The 17,597-nt window shown below is 42.2% G+C and overlaps 1 protein-coding gene across 7 annotated transcripts in view; it reads right to left on the reverse strand.

Moving 5' to 3' along the window:
- The window catches only part of SPG11 (SPG11 vesicle trafficking associated, spatacsin), a 33,702-nt gene that overhangs the window by 1,073 nt on the left and 15,032 nt on the right, over positions 1 to 17,597 (reverse strand). For 4 of the 7 annotated variants that reach the window (XM_074601965.1, XM_074601966.1, XM_074601970.1 and 1 more), the window contains 19 exons: positions 17,130 to 17,196; positions 16,464 to 16,629; positions 15,085 to 15,290; positions 14,177 to 14,285; positions 13,539 to 13,698; positions 12,372 to 12,629; positions 11,947 to 12,147; positions 11,523 to 11,630; positions 10,250 to 10,412; positions 9,631 to 9,845; positions 8,548 to 9,292; positions 7,544 to 7,686; positions 5,915 to 6,113; positions 4,708 to 4,845; positions 3,319 to 3,452; positions 2,587 to 2,694; positions 1,821 to 1,989; positions 979 to 1,067; positions 335 to 490 (listed from right to left, as the gene is read on the reverse strand). In XM_074601965.1, the coding sequence (XP_074458066.1) occupies positions 335 to 490; positions 979 to 1,067; positions 1,821 to 1,989; positions 2,587 to 2,694; positions 3,319 to 3,452; positions 4,708 to 4,845; positions 5,915 to 6,113; positions 7,544 to 7,686; positions 8,548 to 9,292; positions 9,631 to 9,845; positions 10,250 to 10,412; positions 11,523 to 11,630; positions 11,947 to 12,147; positions 12,372 to 12,629; positions 13,539 to 13,698; positions 14,177 to 14,285; positions 15,085 to 15,290; positions 16,464 to 16,629; positions 17,130 to 17,196 (3,534 nt within the window). Of the gene's footprint in view, positions 1 to 334; positions 491 to 978; positions 1,068 to 1,820; positions 1,990 to 2,586; positions 2,879 to 3,318; positions 3,453 to 4,113; positions 4,264 to 4,707; positions 4,846 to 5,914; positions 6,114 to 7,543; positions 7,687 to 8,547; positions 9,293 to 9,630; positions 9,846 to 10,249; positions 10,413 to 11,522; positions 11,631 to 11,946; positions 12,148 to 12,371; positions 12,630 to 13,538; positions 13,699 to 14,176; positions 14,286 to 15,084; positions 15,291 to 16,463; positions 16,630 to 17,129; positions 17,197 to 17,597 lie in introns of those variants that run through there. The other 3 variants (XR_012589193.1, XR_012589194.1, XM_074601969.1) reach the window with 3 other exon arrangements.

Genomic DNA, 17,597 nt, shown 5'->3' on the forward strand with positions numbered 1-17,597 from the left:
ATGGTTCTCGTTAAAAAAGCCCTTTTCTGTCTCATTTCCGAATGTATAAAATGACGGATGCCAACGTAGATTAGATTTCAGGGCTCTCACGAATAGTCACAGCAGCACGGGAGGCGCTGGACAGCCAAGGTCCGGGCTGCGGGATGGAAGCAAGGGCCGCTGACAGCGCCCACCCACAGCAGGAGCTGCGGCAGTATGATGGGCTAATGGTCACGGGACTCGGCGGCCACCTTGAAGAGCTGAGCATTATGCTCCCAGGAGCAGAGGGCTTCCGAACCTGCTGATTCAAACAATAATTTTCAGAAAACGGAGCGGCTGAGGAAGCCAAGCTCACCTGATAGAATCGAGGCAAGGACAGGACGGAGTCCATGAGGTTCTGTCTGCTCAGGTTGATCAGCCTCGTGCTCTGCCCAGTGTTGAGAAAATGCAGCTGGAGGGTTATCAGCTTCGTTAGCCGGCTGCAGCGCAAGGACTGCCGGACACAGGCGTCCTGTTTGATAAATCAGAGACAAATGCAAACCTCTGAAGCGTGTTTCTAGAGGAAAGCGAGAAACATTCCTGAGAGCAACAACGAGTTCAGAGCTGTCTAGCACTTCATCTCTCAGGTCCCTGCAGTTTTATCACTGATCGCATTCCATTAGTTTTAACTGAAGCTTCACTCACCACAAACACTTTCACCATAATCACACCAGTTTCAAGACACTTTATATCGTTCTGTTCTTGCTAGTTAAGCCCATGGGCTCTCCTCTACAACTGGGGAACCTAATTGTGACCCTCGGTGTTAAAGCCTGAGCAGGGAACCGTGTGTGGCTCCTGGCACAGCCGCGTTACTGGGACTGCTGGGATGCTGCTGAGCTGACGGAGCAAGAGATTCCTTTGCTCCTGGGACGGGATTCTGCGCGTCCTCCCTAGAGCAGCCTGTTCGTCCTCAGCGCTCCCAGTGCTGTACACAACTCAGACGATTCCCTCTCATTTTACCTTAGAATAGCTTTCTGCTGCATCAATGAAGAGAGTCAGAGCTTTCATCAGCAGTTTCTTTAAATTTGCAACATCCTGAAGAGACTCCTCTGAAATGGGGAAAAAAATGAATAACCAATTATTCTAAAGGTGACAAAGTAAGTTACAAAAACTCCTCCTGGTACCAAGTCTGTCCCTAGTGTTGTTTCAGAAAGCAACAAACGCCTAAAAAAATATTTCATATTAAGAAAGCAGGAGGGAATGGCAACATCTGTTCAGTGAAGGGACCAAAGCGATTGCTGAACCTAGTCAAGTGGCTGAAGAACCGAAAAGAGCTCCAAACCCTACATTTGGGGTAGACAGAAGCACTGACTGTTACCAGACAAATTCAGAAACCCCCTTGGCATCGCTTCCGCTGTAGCTGTCGTTACGGCGCTGGCTGACTGCTCTGCAGTGAGGTCTCTGCTCCACAGCGTTCCCCCAGCGCTACAGACCTCGCGAAGCTGAGGTGGTAACAACTTACCTCGCACAAAGATAAAAACCCCAACGCTTTATAGATACACTTTATACAAAAAAACAGTGTCACATCCTATAAAATGAGGAAAACGTGCAAGTGTCCTTTCCTCCTCCCAGGCGTGGTACCGCAGGAGCATTACGTTACGGTAAGAGCCAAAAATCCCAACCCTTGAGAAGGCCAGAGCAGCCAGATGAACTGCGAAGGACGAGACTCCCCCAGGCTGGCAAACGGGCCCCTCCCTCCAGACAGCGAAGTCTGATGGACGTCACCAGCACAGGCAACCAGAGCCCCAGTTCCCATCACGCCTCCCTTCTCAAACAACCCTGGTTTTGCCGTTTCCACTCACCCCAGGGCCGAGATTCGATGAGTTTAAGCTGTATGCAAGCAGCAGCCTCGTGATTCTCTCCGATCTCCCGGCACATGCTGAAGCACAGGGCTATCATGTTGTGCTTTTCGCTGTCCCCGGGGCGACAGCGCTTGATGTAATCCAGCAGAGCTGTCTTCAGTGTCCCGCTCTGGCCAGGTGAAGCAATATCACATTAACATTTGAAGACCTTTCGTTTTTATTCACGTTTTAGTACCCACAAGCAAATCTGTTCTGGTACAATTTTCCAAAAAGTGATCGTTACGCTCCCTGAGGTTCCTCCATAGTGTTTTAAAACATAATGGCAACGGCTTAACTACGTTATGTCAGGTAAGAAAATCCAGCACCTATGCATTCATTTCTTTACAGGCAAATGGCAAAACTGACACTTGTTTATGACTTTATTTATGTTCCAAGAAAGCTATAAAGATTGATGATTTTTAAAAACCCATGAAACCTTAACTGGAAGTAAAACCAAAGCAGGACATGAAAACTCTTAAGTGACATTTCCAAGCTTGACATTTCAACGCTGCTCTTGTTGCAGCACTGAACTCATTAGAAAAAAAACTATTAAACTAAACCAAAATAAAACACAGAATTAATTGATTACTACGAAAATCGACTAACCCTTCCTAGGCCCCAGTAATTAAAATCCCCAGATCATTCCACCTCGTTGGGTAACTATCGGTTTCTGACGTAGCCACAAAGTTCTCTGAAAGTTTTCTCCCCTTTATCCCCTTCCACCTACTGGGTCTAATTTCTTTCTCATGAGCACTTCAAAGTAGTGTTTCTCGTGCAGCAGTTCAAATATGTAGGTCATTTCATTGTATCTGCCAATCCCAGTGAGGAGACGAACCTGTGGAAATAACAGCGTAAGCGAGAAGCTCAAAGTGGCGCCGGAAAAGCCTCTCTGGAGCCGTCAGCGCGTGGGGAGACGGCGGTGCGCGGGCAGAGCGCTGGGCCAGCAGGTGCAGTTCCACGGATCCTCCCTTACAGCCACCAAGGTTTTATTTTTAAAGCAACCTACTGCATCTTTTTTACTGTGAGGTGAAAGGAATTTGACCAAATAAAAATACGCAGTGAACCTTTTGACAATGGCACCATTATACTGGGCACGTCTCAGACCCCAGGAGTCCTTTCAAGGCAGGACTCAGAGCTGCAGGACAGCCCCCAGTACAAACCGTCGCATCCCACCAACACCTCAAGGGCCTTGATATTCCCGTTCTGATTTCCCACCCTGCTGCCACCTCACCATTCCACTGTCTCCACCTCCTCCTTCCACTGTCTCCGCGCACTTCAGAGCAAACGCTCCCTTTTAGCTTCTGGGGACAGGCAGGACGAGCCCAGCCGAGCAGAGGTGACAGACCGTACCCCGTTCCACCACCCGCCTTCCCCCGCACACTGCTCACGAGCAAAGTTGCTTGCTAAGGTGTACATGGAAACCGTCCCACAGCACCTGCCAGACACCCGGGACACGTACCACCAGTCCGTACTCCTCGTGCGGCGCCAAGTGCTCGTCTGTGAGAAGTCGCGCTGCTTGGAGGACTCGCGTGATTCCCTCCATGTGGCAAGTCAAACTAAAGCAATTATGGGCCAAAATCAGCAATTCTGTAACTGAAGAGGAGCAGAACTGAGGTATTTCAGTTAATAAGCTGAGGAAGTTCATCATTACGCTTCTCTCTGCAGAGGATCCACAGCCTTCCCAGTTACAAACAGCAGAACTGGATTAGAAAGTCGAGCTATTACGGTTCTGTCCTGTGCAATTTTAAGAAGTAACAGTTCCTGTAACAGTATGCATTCAGTGTGGCGTCTCACTCTGTGGCAAAGTCTGGGCGTTTTGGATCATTTCCTGAAACGTTATTTTATTCCACACACAAAACTTCCAACCTCCTCCACCGAAAGCTGACCGACAAACATCCAATAATAAACACACCAGCTGCCCGCTGTCACCAACCGGCGCTGCACTGGCAAAAGGAAGGCCACAAGTTTTGCATCTGGGTTTGAAAAATCATTCCTAAATTGCACACACTAAATAAATGAGCTAAACCAGCACACCCTGGCACGTTCCGCTTCCTGTGCAAGGCCTGGTCTAAGAGTGCAAAGCAACCACGGCGCCGCGCGGTCCCAGACCTTACTCTCGGCACCACGCCGGTCACTTCAGGAGAGCAGCAGTGTTAGACGAACCGCTGCACAGCACATTGGAAAACGCAGACTTTGAAAACAACACAGTTAACGTCATAAACCTATACGATGTATTTTGAAACAAACCAATTATACCTCTACCTGTAGAAAGGTACTCAAGCGGAGACTCCATTCAGAGACATCCTCCAGCACAATTTGGTAATTCCCAACATTGTTTCCTCAGAGTCTCTTCCTTAACTCGTCAGCCATGCAGGAAAATACTAATACTCACACCCATATACTACTTAACCAGAAAAAATAAGGGGTAAGTTAAGATCTGACAACAGGACAGATATATTAACTATTTTCAATTAGTTATTTTCTCACAAAGGTTTTCCAGATTTCCAGTATTACAGCTGGGTTCTAACGGAACAGTTTCAACATTAACTTCAGCCAGGCTTTCGCTTCCACAGAACGCGTTCTAGAAGATGCTGACTCACTGACTGCATTGCCCAGCTGTTAGCACAAAAAATCTGTATTTTGCTTGGAAAGTAAACTGATGCAACCCTTCAGCAGCACGCTCAGGCACTGTGCGTATGCTCCGATCTATTAAGTTAGTACCAAATTTGAGATCCGTAACAGATGCTTCTATCAGCATTGCTTTTACTCTGTGATGTGATTTTAAACCACAGAATGCCACGTTTAGTAATGCATCGGTTACATCAAGTATTATTTGCCGTTTACTTACTGCACGCCAGTTCCCCGCGTGGTACAGAGGAAATCTTGTCCAGTAACTTCATGCCAACCAGCGTATGATCCTGGCACAGCTTAGCGAGCTGCAGGAATGCCTGACTCTCGGCTGCAGGATTCAAAACCTGTTTCTGTCCTGTATCCAAAGAGAGAGAGCGTTATAAGTGCTAACCGTTCAGGAGAGATTAGCTACGTTAATGGAAAAAAAACCCAAAGCAACCAATATAACTTCATCCAGACTGAGCTGGGACTTGGAACTGCAGCTCCAAACACACTTTTGATCTTACTGCTTGAATTTAAGACTCACATACTACTTCTTTGCCAGATCAATCCAATGAAATCCTACTGAACAACCGCATTGCTACTGCAACACCACCTCTAATTTCACAAATCCAGCAGGCTGCTGCTGCTGCTGCAAAAAAGAGCCTTTTCCTCTTCCTCACACAACGCAATTCTAACCCGTCCCTTGCAGTGGCTCGGATTCATACTCTTCCGTGGACCAGTTCAACTCATGCACTCGACAGAAAACTCTTCTTTTCTGGATGTGGTTTCTGCTAAGTTAGTAAGTTGACTCTTCTGAAGGAACCAAATCCTCGGAGCCAACCAAGGGAAGGGGAACATGGGGAGCAGCAGGCGCGAGACAGCAGGAGCAGAGGAGAGCACACCTGGACTCAGGAATCTCCATCTGATGGCTCATGTTTCTCATGGAACTTTGTTGTTAATGTTGTGGCAAAGCAGAAGCTACTTAAATAGAAAAGTCCCCCAGATAAAATTCCTGCTGTTTTGAGGAACATCCCTCATCTCACAAAGTCAAAAAAAAAGGGAAAATTTTTTGGCCACGCTTTTTTCACAAAGAAAACAAGCATGAATCTTTCCAAGTCAGATGATGTGGGGCTGCAAAGGTCATGAGTAAAAAACCCAAACAACCCCATTTTTTAAAACCATTAAATTTACATCTATAAAAAAGAAAATCTTAAATGCTGCAACACCACACTGGACTCAAAAATAACTAAAAATAAACGTTTGTATAAAACCTGTTTAAAGAAGGTGTACCAGGTTTACAAACATTACACAAGAGCTGCCCAAACGTTACTGACCATAACGAGCATTCAAGTATCTGGAGAGCAAGGACAGTTTTTCAGATACACAAATACCACACTTAGAAACCAAAAATGCTAAAATACAAGATCAAGCCTCCTCACTACCTTTCCCTTCCGAAGACGCCAACAGTTCCTGCATGATTTCTTCAGCCACCAGCTCTGCCACGGTTTCAGGCCGGAGCCCCTGCGTGGTGATGAAAGCCTGCGCCTTCCTGCCTCTGTCCGGCTGGCGGGAGGACAGGATCGCCCGAAGCACTTTCTCAGGGTCCTGGGCTGACATTTCACTGTAGGAGCAGTTCAGTTCCTAAGAAACACACGTACACTTAGAAGATTCTACACAGCAAAAATTCCAGAACATACACTGACCTGCGGTACTTCTTCCTAACGACGAGCTGATGTCAGAGGGGAGTGCTGGAGAAGCAGACAGAGCTCCGTTTCAAAAAACACAAACATAGTCTGTCCTTGTATCAGTTAACGGTGCCTTATCCGTTTACCTTCAGTATGAACGTCCTCCCAATCAGGCTGGCATTTGAGTACTTTGTATTTGAAGTTGAATACTCACAGAGCTGTTGCCATGGACAGAGATACTTTCCTGAACCAAATATAAACCTTAACACTTAAAATCACTGGAAGAAAGACCTCCCAAAACAAAGAACTGTGTTTTACTGCGTAAGTTTTACTTAGGGGTTTCCTTTTCCTCTTCTCTATATACCACAAACTCTCCGTGACAAACATACCTTAGTTTTTACATATGCTACAGTTGGAAGAGGAGTTGGTGAGGCTCTGTAAATGCTCTGCTGCAACCTATTCCAAATTTATAACTTTACAAATTAATTGAAAAATATACCTCATAAACACAATGATCAAAAGTACGGACACGCGGCTTCAGGCAAGTAGTATATGGATGGTCTAAAAGGGAACAAGCCGGTCATACGACTACTTCTCAGTAGCTCAAACCTAAAGCACTCACTCCGAATATTCAAAGCATGAAAGATTCTGTAGGAAAACCTAAGAGCCTCTGTGATAAAGCCGGTACTAATATTTTCAGCACACAAGCTGCTGTTTTTATTCAGGAAAAAAAAGAATGCTACATTCCAAAAATAAGGACCAAATACCATGGGAAGGGTTCTGTACCCTGAAAGGAGCGTTCAGCCGCACCCTCTGGAGAAGAAGCAGAGGTGGGCTGTCAGGAAGGTCAGGGAGCAGAGAGGCGGCAAACAGTCGCCTACGTCTCCTGTCACCGTCTGGGTCAAACCACTTGGAACTTATTGGCCACCCCCCTGAGCAGCCCCGGGGTAAAGAGCTGCCTCTGTGCGAGCCTGCAGAGCACTTCTGTGCGAAAACTTCTGAGGCAGCTGCTATCTCTTTGTCTGCTTCTGCGTCGGTGTTGATTATGAAGGCATCCCACAACAAAGGCCTAAAGCAAAGTGCTAGATGAACAACATATGCTCGAAAGATTATAAAAAAAGCACATCAAAGAGACACAGGCTGAAATCTGGCCTAGTGGAGTCAGAGGTAGGGGCCCGGGGAGTCTGGGAGTTGAGTTCATCTCAACACTTCATGCCTAGGAAGCATCTGGCCATTTTTCCACACAAAGGCTCGGTAATTTCACCCTCCGAAGCTTGTTTCAGGCACCTGATGAGGACTTTCACCACTCTTATCCTTCTGTCCATAAACTTCTACAGCACCACTTGATACAAACCACTTGTTTCTTTAATGTTACCAGGCACATACCTTCGAAAGTTCGTATAAGCAGAGAACCTGTCTGCAGTAGTTCCTCCCATGGACACACTCATCTATGAGAACCTTCAGACTGGTAACAACCTGATCATCTGGAGATGGAGCCCCAATGTGTGTCCAGTCTTCTAAGCTTGATGCTGGAAACAAAAATACTATAAATCTCTTTCTCATAAAGACAAATAACACCAATAGATCTTATACTTGGAGCAAGACTCCAGAAATCTGTAGCAAATACGTAATACTTTCTCAGTCTTTGAAAACGGAACTCTTGGTACCTGTGAGTTTTTTGTTTGTTTTTTTTTTTTTTAAGTTTTAGGATACAAATTATATGACATAATACAAATGAGCCAAAATATCCACGATAACACCTCAGATGTAAAATTCCTAAGCATAAGAGAGCATAAAGGTTTCTTTCAGTCTTTCTGGTGGCTTAGGCTTCATTTCCTCTTTTCTATTCCTATTAAGCTTTATAAATATTAGTATTAGAAAGTAATGTTCCAGCTGACAGCTTTCTCATTCAGGGTCCATAAATATGCACAGAGTACTTTATATATAAACATTACCAGCCTTAGCCTTGCTATCAATAAGAAACACTAACCCCTTTATAATGCACGAAGAATTCAGAGAAATATATTAATTAAAGCATTTCCATGTTTCAGCTCTATAAACTCACTCAAGATTTACTACAGTGTCTGCTTCAAGAGCAGGAACACAGATGAAATTCAGTGCTACTTTACTGGAACAGAACCGTGAACTATAAAAAACGAACAGTTAAGAGACTATAGAAACTGTACACAGAAACACCCCACCTGAAGCACATAAGCAACGTATATTACAAGGCCTCAAATTCCTTTCACTAGAGGATTTATGAACGCAGGAGATAACCCACTGTCATGAAGCCCTTATTTCCTCCAGAAATACTGGGGGGAATTAAGACTGTAAAGAGGAAGAACCCAGCAGAAGCCCAGCACCGGTACTAACTGGTTGGCGTTACTTACCGCTCGGGACTCTGCCTTGCTGAGATGCACTGCTTTCAGATGGCTTCTCTCTTCCTACAAGAAGAGTCTGAATATCTGTGTGTAATTTCTCTAGATCAGTCTCCCCCGAAGCCAGAGCTCTGCAATGTAATACCAGTGAAACATCTCTGTTGTAGAACTGGAAATACTGACAAACACGGCTGGCTTCGTGCACGCTTCCTTCATCGAGAAGGCATCCGATCAGAAACTTGAGTGATCCCTCCTCCTCGTTAGTCAAGGTCTGTTGAGGCTCTCTGAATGCAAGACCCTCTAGTTTTAAGTACTTTGGTGTGTTCAGAGCAGGCAGCTTCGAAAAAGAAAACTCCTTAGCTAAGTTATCAAAGGTAAAATCCCTGTTCCCTACAACATGGGAGGAAAATCTCAATTTGCCTGACCCCTCGTCTGTGGATAGCGCTTGTTGTGCGATGCGACAAATCCAGATCTGCTTCTCTATTTCTTCTAATCTGTGCAGGGACGAGGAGTCATTCTTGGCCAGCCAATGGCCAGCTAGGGTAAGCAACAGCTGTCTCTCCATAATGCTGGTTATCTTCTCCTGAGCTGAAGACTCAAATACTGCGTTTGCCTGATTGAAAAAAAAATCAGATGCAGCTTTGCTGGAGATTGAATTTTTCATGAAGTTGTCATTACATTTTTTCCAGAATTCAACTCTTGTCTGGTTTTGATGCCACTGTCCGATGTCTCTTAAATGATGTAGATCTCTTAGAACCTGCAAAATTCACAGAGGTCTTAAACAACTTTCTTTCCAAAAAAAGAAAAATCACGCTGAACGGCCAGAATACTGAAAAACTGAATTAGATTAAGTGTCCCACCAATTTTTCTCACCGAATAAAACTGATTGTACAGCAAGTAAAAATAGTAAGAGAATAATGAAAGCTACACTGTCCTTTTCAGCATAGCACTTACAGTCAACCTGTTTGGTGTACTTGCATTAAAATAAAAAGTGATTTGAAGAAAAAATTGTGTTTCAGGAAGACTAAGAAGTAACATTCTCAATACTGACAGTAAGAGGAGTATTAAGAGGTGGGTATCATTATTTAACTGTACCTCTTGGATTACAACGTTGTCCACGGGCAATTCAGCCAGCGCTGCTACCTCCCGAGCCAGCGAGAACATCCCTTTCTCTTGTAGCTGCTCCAGAACTGACCTGCACTCACTCTGCAACGTCTCCATACTGTAACTGGTTAGGACGGAGCGATTAATCGATATGGAGGAATCCTTCAGGCTCTCACTGAGCGCACAGAGCTTCTTCACGTAAGGACCTGTTTTACAAAAATATAAACAATTAAAGGCAGCTGGTTTTTAAACCTGAGGAAATTCTGCTGCTTCTTTCAGCATGCAACCCTGCCAGAGGAGCACAGATTTTACACTCTAAAACTTTCATGGGACTGAAAATAAGCTCTAAATCCGTAACTAAAATACTTCCGTAGATAATCTGTGCACTCCTCAACAACACTTGCACGTAATCATTCCCCCAGACAACTTACACACACAATTACATTTTCACGACTGCAATTCACCGTAAGGACCAACTCTGCTTATATAAATTCTTATACAAAAATAAAACAGGATGACTACACTTAAACATTTTCAGTCACTCCAACAACATCATATGTGGTCTTTAGATTAAAGCAGTAAATCATCTGAGAGAAGAAGCTGTATTTACCATCGAGCAGAAGATTATCTGCTGCAGCAAACAGCTGTAAGAGCTTTCCTAATTCATACTCCGTTCTACATTGCTGCATCATCAACTCAAGGAGAAACAACGCTTGTGATTCCAACCACTGCACAGGTAATTCTGAAGCTGCTGGTTCATCTTCAGTTTTAAGCTGTGTAGAGAAAGATATTTAAATGTTGGGTTCTGGGGTTTTTTTTGCAAATATATTCTGCATTTTGGTGGGAATCACACTGGAAATGGAAGGTGTACCAGGTGTACCTCCTTCTTTCAGAAACAATTAACTGCCCTTCCCAAGGGGCACTGAGCCATCTCTGATGGACGTTTGACTTCAGCCTCAAAGTAGTAGATTTTATGACAGGGTGACCTTCCTCTTGCTAATCATGGAAGATATAAGAGATGCAAGAATGATCAGAAATGGATAGATAAAATAAATTGCTAGATTGATAGCTCTTGTTATAGCGCCGTATACTTTATAAGCATATCCACTATGTGAGTGGCACGTAGGAAAGGAAACTGATCTAGCCTGGGCTTCAGTTGCAGGAAGGAAAACCGCTAATGACATGGAATGTTAGCCACCAAGATATTCAGGGAACTAGAAAACTGGGATGGAAAGGAAAGAACTGAAATAATTTGTGAAAATATCTGTATGTGACAAAGAAAGAACAATGCGTGAAAACACTTTGGTCCTCTTAAAATCACCCGCTGAATTAGTTTTTTACTGTGAGGGTGTAATGCAGTTCACCGAGTCATTTTCAAAGAAAAGTCTGCACAATTTCTAACAACTACCAAAACTAAAGTGATATCACAAACTGCTTCAGAAACTTTGAAACATATTCAGAAAGTTTGTCTTTCTTAAATAGATATTCCGTGTAAGTTTATCATCTCAGTATTGACTTTCCCTGGTCAATACAGAATAGAAAATATCCCACACTTACTCACCACAAATAATTCAATTTACCAACAGTGGTCCTACCCGAGTCAACGCCAACCTTCAAACAGTAAACTGCTCACACAAGGAGGGTGACATCGCATTTCAATCTGCCCATATCAACTTAAAACAATGCATTGTGAGTTTTGAATTGTCAAAAACATTTTCCCATCAACTGGCAGCATTAAAAAGAATCTGCTGAAACCTAGTGCTTCAGAAACCAGCTCCTAGGTCATTCTAAGCATACCCTTTTCATTATTTTCATGTATGACATTAGATGCCCATCACATTCTAATGAGGCAAGGCCATTTAGAGAAAATTAAATTTGCTTACTTTTGTGAGACTTTCCTGAAACTTGTCCAGTTTGATTTTAGCTTCAGTGTATTTTTTACAGTTCATACATAGTTCGTACATCTCCAGCATATACAGCAAAGGGGAATCCTTTAAGACACAAAAATAGGTTATAATTCTTTCCTAAAAGTACCTCAATAAATGTAGAATTTGTCTTCCTCACTACTAGAGCAATAAAGTTCTCACTTCTTAAAACTGCACGCAAGGCTGAGATACGATCTGCAAATTTGCAATAGTTGGAAGAACTTCATTCAAAGATTTTCTCACCTGATTGGGATTTTCAGTGGATTACACCCAAGCTATCTGGGCCACAAATCGCACGACAGAAGGGGAATCTATAGGCCATCTCCTCTCCAAGACGATTTGAGAAACACTCAAGTATACCACTGAAGAGACATTATCTTACCTTTAAAAAGAGCTGGAAGCCATTTAGAAGCGTTTTACTTTTTTGCTCTCTTAAAAAGACTTTCCAGATAACTGATAGGTCATGAAGATCCCATTCATGATTTTCTGCTGAGCTTTGAATGTGGTTTGTTGCTTCAGCTCTGGTGGCATCATCCACAGTAGTAATTATCCAAACGCAGAGACAATGAATAACGTTTGCATCCTGTCAAATGACAAAAAGGATGGCTTTTTCATAACCGGAGATAAACATCACCTCATGATACATCACTCGGTCAAACGCGTCATACTATTCACAATCACTACAAACACTGTGAAAAAAACTTGACGAATGCAAGTTACATATCTAGCATTTAACATAATTGCGCACAACCATCATTTTTTTATTACTTCTTCCTCTAAAAGATAACTAACTTCATCAGTACTCACTTGGAAACACGCTGCTAAAACGCTCAGAATGGGAGCGTGCTCTCTCAGTCCTTCAGTCAAAAGGTAACGTGAAGGGTCGGGGCTCCCCTGGCACTGCAAAAGGATTTGAAAGAGACTGTCGGCGTATCTGCTCTTGGAGGCCCCGGCAGCACTGCTTCCAGCACTCCCTGTCTCAGGACACAATAACGGCAACTTCTCCAACGCCAATAGCAAGTGATCTTGTAAAACGGGAGTGAAATCTTGAAGGACAGAAATGACCTAAGAAAACAGAACCAAAAGCAACTGTACAGAGAGAGATCCAAAGAGAACGAGGGGGAAGGAGGACTGAAGCATTACATACACAGAAAAGACAAATAAAACATTCTTCAGATTTGATTTTTTAGAACAGTTCTTGAGACTTAGAGAGGAAAAAGTGTTCTGTAGGTGTGACTTATTCTAAGAAAATACTGAAGCTCACCTTTTTCCCGAAAGCTAAAGTGCCTCTGAGAGACACTCATTTTTGGCGTATCTCTCATACTGCTAACAGCACATCATGAAAAGCGCCTGGTTAGTTGCTATTGTGTAATTACATCCATTTCTTTTCAAGACAACAACAAAGAGATCCAAGTTAAAATCCTAGGCCTGCTAAGTATCATCTTACCTGGAATTTTCTTGGCAAATACTTTTGTGTCCAATTCACTTCAAAGAGACACTCAAATCACTCCTCTCTGAAAATCGTGTTCTCCACTACTGATTAATAACATCACATAAGATCTTTCAAACAGGAAATTTTCTTCCTAATCTTCTCCTTTAATAGCTAGCTTTCATGCTTTTAGAAGCATATTATTATATTTGCTGAACAGTCAGCTCTCTCTGGAGTCAATTTCCTTTGTCTTGTGTTAGCTTTTCACATCCCAAGAGGGAGAGAAAAGTTGAGAAGTTGGGCAACCCGGCTGTAAGAGAAGGGCTATCATCATCACAGGATGTTGCGCATCCTGGGACAACTTCTAACTTCTTTGAAACTGATGGGGCTTCAATTTTACATTGTCTCCACAACGTGATATTCTCTTTATTTGCTTGTTGGAAGAATCTACTTTTTATTCCTTTGTTTTTTTTTTTTAACATCACAGACAAAGAACATTCTTGATAAACTCTATCTTCATTTAAAATCATACAAGGATATCTCACCTCATGCGGCTGGTAGCTGTACAGCTGGGTTTGGATGATGAACTGCAGCCAGTCGTTGGATTTGGCACATTCCTTTAGGTAAGACGTACTCAGACCGATGTTATGCAGTTTACAGAACTGCATTACCAAAGACCACTGCCTTCTAGAGTCACTAGACGTCCTGCACGGAATTTAAACAGCTTCAGCTGTCATAAACTGATAATTATACCGCATGTTAACAATGTGTAAACTCATCGTGTAGCTGAGATCCACTGCCTGCACATGGCAAAGCCGGCACTTCCATTGACTTCACTGCAGATGAGGTCACGTTCCATGGTGGGAGCTGCCACACTACACCCCGTGGACATTCCCACCCATTGTCCTGGTCTTGACAACGCAGGCTTTGAGAGGAGGTCAACAACCTTCACTCCTGAGCGTGCTGCAAGAGCTCTGAGAACAGCGAGTCTAACGTGCTGACTGCACTTCCTTATCCTTGCCAACAGACATCCGTTATCTCTACCATCTGAAATACCAAGACTATCTTCTAAATTCAAATATTGTTGTTCAGTTTACCACAATAAGACACACACATCTCTCTTATAAATTCAGTGCTCGATCTCAATTTGCCAGCGTAATCCTTTAAACCCTATTTTACTCACTTCTTTATTCCTTGATGCTCAACTGCATCCCAAAAGGCTTCTTCTAAGGAGATAAGAACTTCTGCTGCTGCTGCTTTTTCACCATCAGCCAATTTCGTTAACTTTTCAACTGTTCAAAAGAACGTATTACTATTTCTGAGATGCTATTTGGGATTAGAGTAATGGTAATATTTTCAAAAGTACCAGAATCAATAAGCGGAACAAATCTTATTAATGCAAATGTTTCAATAACTATGCCAAGTCTGGCACCAACGTGGTTACATGATTTTTGAAAAAAGAAATTCAACTTTTAAATCACATAACTTTTTTTTTTTTTTAAATAAGCGCTACCTATAGTTTTAAATAACATATATGTTTTTAGAACGATCAGGAAAATATAAATGCATGCCAGCAGTTTCCCAGTTGGGACAGACAGACACCTGAGGACCTATAGTTTGAAATTCAACTTTATTATTCCTAGGATAAGTTTAATTTCCTTACAGCTTTAAACATCTGGTTTCACTGCAGCTGTAAGACAGTTTTCAAGTATGAAAGACAAAAGAGATTTATTTGGTAATGTCCCTTTGTTTAATCCTCTAGTTATATTAATACAACATTAGGCTGAACTTTACTAAATATTACACAGAGCCTTAAGCAGCTGTTCGACAGTGTCTGTCTGACAGTCCCGCAATCCTGGCTGCATGTCATATCACAGGCTGCCTGCCGTATTTGGTATGCCAGGTTCAAAGTGCACCTTCAAATTAGTAAGAAGCAGGAAAAAAAGAAGAGCAAAATTCTTAGCTCTTCAAAGGACAGGATGCTCTTACTGCACTCCTGAGAAGTCGGGCGCCATCTTTCAATCCATCTCTGCTTCTCTTCCCGATAAACACATAGTACCCTATTTTAAAACAAACAAAGCACGCCCTTACCCAAAGATTCTTTGATTTGATTGTGCTGAGATTCTTCATTTCTAGTTCTGTAACTGAAAATTATGTTTGCAACTTTAATATCGACTCTGAGTTTGAGGCTGTCGAGACCAAGCAATTCCAGAAAACACACACAGGCTGCTCCTACTGAAGGCGCGCTGAAGGAGGAAAGAGCTAAAACATAGGCTTCCTTCCCTGCTTGCTGAATCCTGAAACAAAAAGGACACCAGTTAGCACATATGATTTTTAACTGATTTTCAAACATAAATATTCGCCACGTAAACAAGTACCTACAAGGTTTACTACACTCACAGACTTCAACATGGAGGATGTTTACAAAACAGAAGTCTCGTATTTATAAAAAACCCTAGGTATGAGAATAAAGCCTTACACATCATAAGCACAGAGTCTGCAATTTAATAAACTTTAACAAAAACTAAAGCCAATGCATTTGGTATTACAATTAATAAAAACCAGCTGTCAGCACTTTCAGTGCGAGAAGTCCCATGGCAGAGCTCACAATCGAAGCTCTGCAGCGTCAAGAACCTGAAATCGATTTACAGCTTGCGCTAAGCAAAAAAGCTCCCCTGAAGGGTTCTACAGGGGCTGGGGCACTGCTTAGCTGAAATTTTTCCAGAGCAGTAACTAAAAGAATTGTGCATGTCTGATTGTCTTTTAAACTATTAAGTATCTCAGTCTAGATTAAGGTATGTTTTCCTTTTTGCCCAAATCTTAGCTGTTTACACAAGAGAAACTTATTTGTATCGAAATGAGGAAAAGAAACATACAGTGACTAATAAACAAACAGGACATTCAGGAAACAAACAGTGATTCGTTCTGATGTAACTCCTACTAGTTTAGAATATACTTAATAGTAAGTTTAATATATTCAAGGAGGATGTGTAATTTGACTGTATCCCTTTGAACACATGATTCTGAAGCTTCAGCCAGAAAATTTAATTCCTTCCATCTCCAGTACGTTATTTGTCTTATTAATTTAACTAAAGAAGTCTCATTCTTAGGAAATGTCAAAGAAAAGGGGCATCTTTTGTCTAAAAAGTGATCTGGAGGCTCAGGTCCCTGGAAGAAAAGCCTACCTATGTTTGATATGACTGGAGTATTTTCCATTCCTTGCTTTTATACTGTAGATTTTATTTAGGTAATTCAAAATAAAACTCACCTTCTTTTAGGTGACATTTGATTTCTATCCTACTCCATGCTAGACTATTGAACAGACTCCTAGGACAGCTAAAACGTCAAGCGATGCAACAACGCACACCACTTGTTTGCTGTTGGGGAGGATTAATGTTACTCCATGTGCTAGATTATAAAGATTGTAACTTCAAAAGAACTATTTGACCGTCATTTTTGAGAAGACTTACAACTGTCTGGGGGATTTGCTCTTTACTAACTGCTGGACCAAAAATGTTCCAAAAGCAAATGACGGACGTCCATGGTGCAAATAGTACAAAAAATCCAGTCGTTCCATTATAGCGTATTTGTTCACCAGTTCAGGGGATGAAAAATGAGGAAAGTCAGTTGATGCATCTAGAAGGAATATCATTGTTATTATGAGCTGATAAACAGTTGAATTAAACATAGAAAATGGCTTTTGGCCTCCAAACATGAGATGACAACCAAATACCTCTCCTCTTGTTCTAATTCAAATCTCAGCATACCCAAACCCCGCTGCAATCGCAATTCTCATTGTAAAACTCTACAACTCTAGATCACTTCTTAGGCTCTCAACTTCTTTTTAAAAGAAAATACTGCTTTTCTATCTCATAATACATTCAGAAAAAATTCTGTCTGTGAAGAACTTAGTGGAAGTCTTAAAATCTAAATTAAAATCTACGATTTTCCAATTAAATTTGGAAATTAAAATCTACGATTTTAATTTCCAAACAAAATTTTAGTAAATTACACTGGATTTTTTTGTAAAAGAAATGCCCTTTGGAATAAGTTTATCTGCCAAATCATTCCACTGGAAGGTATTTTATCCTAGGTGCTCAGGCTAACAAAGCATATAAAACTTGAAAGTAACGTACCTGATACAGCAAGAGTATTTGTTGACTGCCAGCCAAATAATTTAGTGGGATCAAAGGGCACTAATGACTGAAAGATTAGAAACAAAATATATTGAGAAGTCTTAAGATTTTGACATCAGACCAAACTGGAGAATGTTTTAGGGAGCTGCAGTGGCAGAGAACCAGGCCTGGCCTGTGCTGCTATCGAGCAGTGACGTATCTTGTGCAGCTCTCGCAAAGATGCAAACGGACCCACTCCGTAGGACCAGAACACAAACAAGTGCAAGGAAAGAAAGGCTTAGACTTTGGTCTAAGGAAATAGGGAAAGAACATAATTAAGTATTTTGCTAAACTGTGATCCTAGTAAAGTGAACACTTCCCTAATAATGAATAATTCATAGCCATTTCTTCCAACTTTCAGTTTATTTCACACCACAGATCTGAAGTAAAAGGCATTTGCCCAGAAATGGGTCACGACATTCCATGAGA

This window comes from Larus michahellis, chromosome 9, assembly GCF_964199755.1.
Source record: "Larus michahellis chromosome 9, bLarMic1.1, whole genome shotgun sequence".
NCBI lineage: Eukaryota > Metazoa > Chordata > Aves > Charadriiformes > Laridae > Larus > Larus michahellis.